This window comes from Poecilia latipinna, unplaced genomic scaffold, assembly GCF_001443285.1.
Source record: "Poecilia latipinna isolate Pla-1442-1.1 unplaced genomic scaffold, P_latipinna-1.0 Scaffold3292, whole genome shotgun sequence".
Taxonomy (NCBI): domain Eukaryota; kingdom Metazoa; phylum Chordata; class Actinopteri; order Cyprinodontiformes; family Poeciliidae; genus Poecilia; species Poecilia latipinna.
In genome coordinates this window covers 17,240-20,782 of record NW_015115908.1, presented here as the reverse complement: position 1 = coordinate 20,782, position 3,543 = coordinate 17,240, and the positions used below count along the sequence as shown (strand labels likewise).

Below are 3,543 nucleotides of genomic sequence, written 5' to 3'. Positions count from 1 at the left end.
ATAATTTATTTTTTTTATATAACCTTCATTATTTGCATTTGAAGGCGCGCATCTATTTTACTAAGCACGCAGACGCGCGTCCCAAATGGATCCCTGAATACAAACATAAACCTCACTATGCAGAAGAAGAAGGCAAAAGGAAAAAAAAAAACAGTTTGAATATCGGTAGCTTCCACATGGAGAGCATATTTATATGGCAGCATGGTCACTCCATATGAAAATGGTTGCTATATATAAATAAAGAATAAATAACCGTGCCCTACACCGCCTTTACGTTTCGCTTGCAACACTAAACGTCGGCGTAGGCTTCGAAGAACAGTCCCATAAATAAAGCTCGGGGTGTCTGACCTGTTTTCACTGATGGCCAGATTTGTGGTGATGAACATAAAGCTCAGCAGGGGCAGGACGGTGGAAAATAAAGCGTGGCCTGCAGGCTGACGTTGTCTCCTTCCGGTTGTTTCTCAGGGTGTGACTCTCCTCCTCAGGCTGTGTGTGAGGGCTGTTCGCGCATCATCTCTGACCGCTTCCTGATGCGAGTCAACGGCGCGTCTTGGCACGAGGACTGCCTACAGTGTGCAGCGTGCCAGCAGCCGCTCATTGCCACCTGCTACTTCCGGGACAGCAAACTGTTCTGCAGGAGCGACTACCAGAGGTAGGAGAGCCTCGCTGCTTGGCTGTAGGGGCCAAGGACCCGGGCTCGGGGGGAGGGGTCCGGGGCTCGGCCTACGGTGCGGGAAGCTGCGGGGCCGATATGTTTTTTGAGGAACAGTGGGCTACACATTCTCCGTATCTTCACCCACCAACCCCCATTTAAAACTTGTGAAAATGTGTCAAAACACAACGACAAAAGGAAGCAGATTATGAATTACATTACTCTAAGCTCCATTACTCCAAGGATTTTATTTGGTAATCAGAATAAAAAAGAGAAAAATTACCGCCCATAAACATATCATGCTGTAGAACATTAATACAGTTAGTCATTGGCTGTGTTAAGGTTTGAGTTAATAAAGGGTTTACTCAGGTTTTTGGTTCTCATCGGCTCACAGTGCCCTTCACATTTATTGGCACCTCTGTTTAAAAAGCCATTAAAATCAGCTCTTGTTATTGATCACATAATTTTTCCCAGTTATTATTTTATATCCCTGCCTCATGAGCCTCCTCACTATATATATAAGATTATTGCTCTGTCTGTTGATGTGGCCAGGTTTTGTGGAGCTGTTTTCCCTTAGTTATTTCCTAAATTATGAAGAGGAATACAATGCCATTTCATTTTCATAGCTTTGCAAAGCAGGTATTTTTTATTTTATCTCTGCTACCCCAGACTTCAAATTTAAAGATACAACTTTACAAATAAATACAAATGCAAAGAATTGTGCAGTTCCAAGGACTACTGTATTTTCAGTAGTCCTGATTTTATTACAATGCTTACTTGAGAGGTATACTATTTTCAGTATGTTTAACTACATTATCCCAGATAAATATAGAAAAAAAAAATCTGTTTTGTCTCAATTAAACTGATATGTAATGGCATGACATCAGACTTACATAATGCTTTTCTGGACACTCAAAGACACTTTCCATGAAATCAGTCATCCCCATACAGGCATGCATTCACATGCTATGGTTATAGTTTAAGGCTTTTACATAATCTTCGCCAGATGTGTCCATATACATGAAGACTGCTGCACTGTGAATTATCATCCATTCTGTGCAGGTCATTGTGCAACAATGACTTCAAATATTATTTTGGTGGCAGCCTAGTGGATGGTTTTAATAATAAACCTTTGTTCCAGGAATTTCAATGTCCTGGAAGAGTGTGTACTCCAGAAAACATAAAGTGCTGTGATTTTAAACAGAAGAGGTAATCATAAGTACATAATCTCTCCTCCAAGTGCAGACATGCAACTGTCCTACTAAATCAGCCAGTTGTTTGCAAGAACATGTTTCTCAAAATGAGTGTGTATGATGGTTATGACAATTTTGTAATTGTTGGTGTGTTTTTGCCAGTCTTGCCAAGGTCTTTCTTTGAAAGAAAGATTTTTTTAATCTTAATGAGAAATACATGCTTAAATGTTTACATACTTGCATAGAATTGTTCATGGAAACATAATTTTACCTTATATCAAAAATTCTCAGATGTTAGAGTTTTAACTACTTTATATTTTGTTTCTAGAAATGTGTAGTTTTTAGAGTGTGGAGATATTTCTCAGTAGAAAGCCCCAGTTAGAAGGCCGAAATCAGTCAACAGGATGTTATAGTTAATGAGTGAAACTATTAAAAAGGAAAAGTATGCAGTGACTTCCAAATCCAAGTTGCCTTTTAACATTAAGAGTAACCAACCTGTTTAATGCAAATATTAAAATTTTACTTCTTCACTCTCTTTAAAACAATTTTGGGAAAATCTTTTAATTCCATCATAATTTCTAAAAATGAAGAGATTATGTTCAGGTCATCAGAGGCAATTAAAAGGTTTAAATTTAGAAAAAAAAAATCCCAAATCATTCAATAAACAAAATAAAACACAATACATTTAAGACACATTAGAAACTAAGTGAGATTCCAACCAAGATGTAGACAACTATTCCTGAAAAATGAGAAATTTCTTTTAAAAAAAAAAAAATAAATAAATAAATAAAATTAGTGTTTAGTCTATGTTGGATATGGTAGGATAGCTGGTACTGTGGGACATTCATGCTGTCATTGTACAGAATGCTTTACATAGGCTTTGAGGTTTTTCCTTGAGCAAGTACTTTTCTACTATCAAACCTCAACTCAAGCAGAATCAAAAATATGAAACATCCACAGATAGCACAAGCACACATTCTTCACCTAAATAGAGCCATTAAAGTAAGGTTTTTGAAAAGCATAATTTAATCTGCAGAGACTCACACAGAGAAAAGCAGCAGTTAGAAAGTTTTATTGGCCCTAAAGTTTTGGCGCACAGACACCGGCAGAAGACGGGCGTGCTGAGAATCGCCACGAACTTGGATGATCGGCTCGGGGCGAAGCTTAGGTTAGTCTTTCCCCGGGGCCCAAACACTGGTGGTGGAGCAGAGCCTGGAGATGAAGGAGCCTGGAAGATGCCCTGGAGGATGAGAGTGGAGACGGGGATGAGGTGGGTCGAAGCACGGCTGAAGCTGGTGGATCCATGATTGTTTGGCCTTTTGAAGGAGCTCTTGCATGGTGATTGGCTGGGGCGGAGCGGCAACCCGGTGCTGTTGGCTGAGGCGGAGGCATGGTAATTTATGATGCTGGTAGGCTGAAGAGAGTCTCACAGCTTGAATTTATACCTAGGCTTCATTTCAATCTGTAGAGACTCACACAGACAAAAGCAGCAGTTAGAAAGTTTTATTGGCCCCAAAGTTTTGGCGCTTGGACATCGGCAGAAGATGTGCGTGCTGAGAATCGTCACAGGTTAGTCTTCCCCCAAAAGAGGGTGCCAGTCTTAACACCTGGCCGAAGCCAGGGCGCGATCTAACTTGTTAGGCGCAGCGGTGCGAGGCTTTCTGTGATCTAAACATGGGCGTAGGTTTGGGTAGGGAC

The 3,543-nt window shown here is 40.4% G+C and overlaps 1 protein-coding gene across 1 annotated transcript in view; it reads left to right on the top strand.

Moving 5' to 3' along the window:
- The window catches only part of LOC106940599 (LIM homeobox transcription factor 1-beta.1-like), a gene marked incomplete at its 3' end in the record, with an annotated part of 8,192 nt that extends 5,077 nt beyond the window's left edge, over nt 1-3,115 (top strand). The window contains exons 3-4 of the mRNA XM_015023379.1: nt 466-652; nt 2,945-3,115. Of these exons, the coding sequence (XP_014878865.1) occupies nt 466-652; nt 2,945-3,115 (358 nt within the window). The remainder of the gene's footprint in view (nt 1-465; nt 653-2,944) is intronic.
- Between the last annotated feature and the right edge of the window lie 428 nt (nt 3,116-3,543).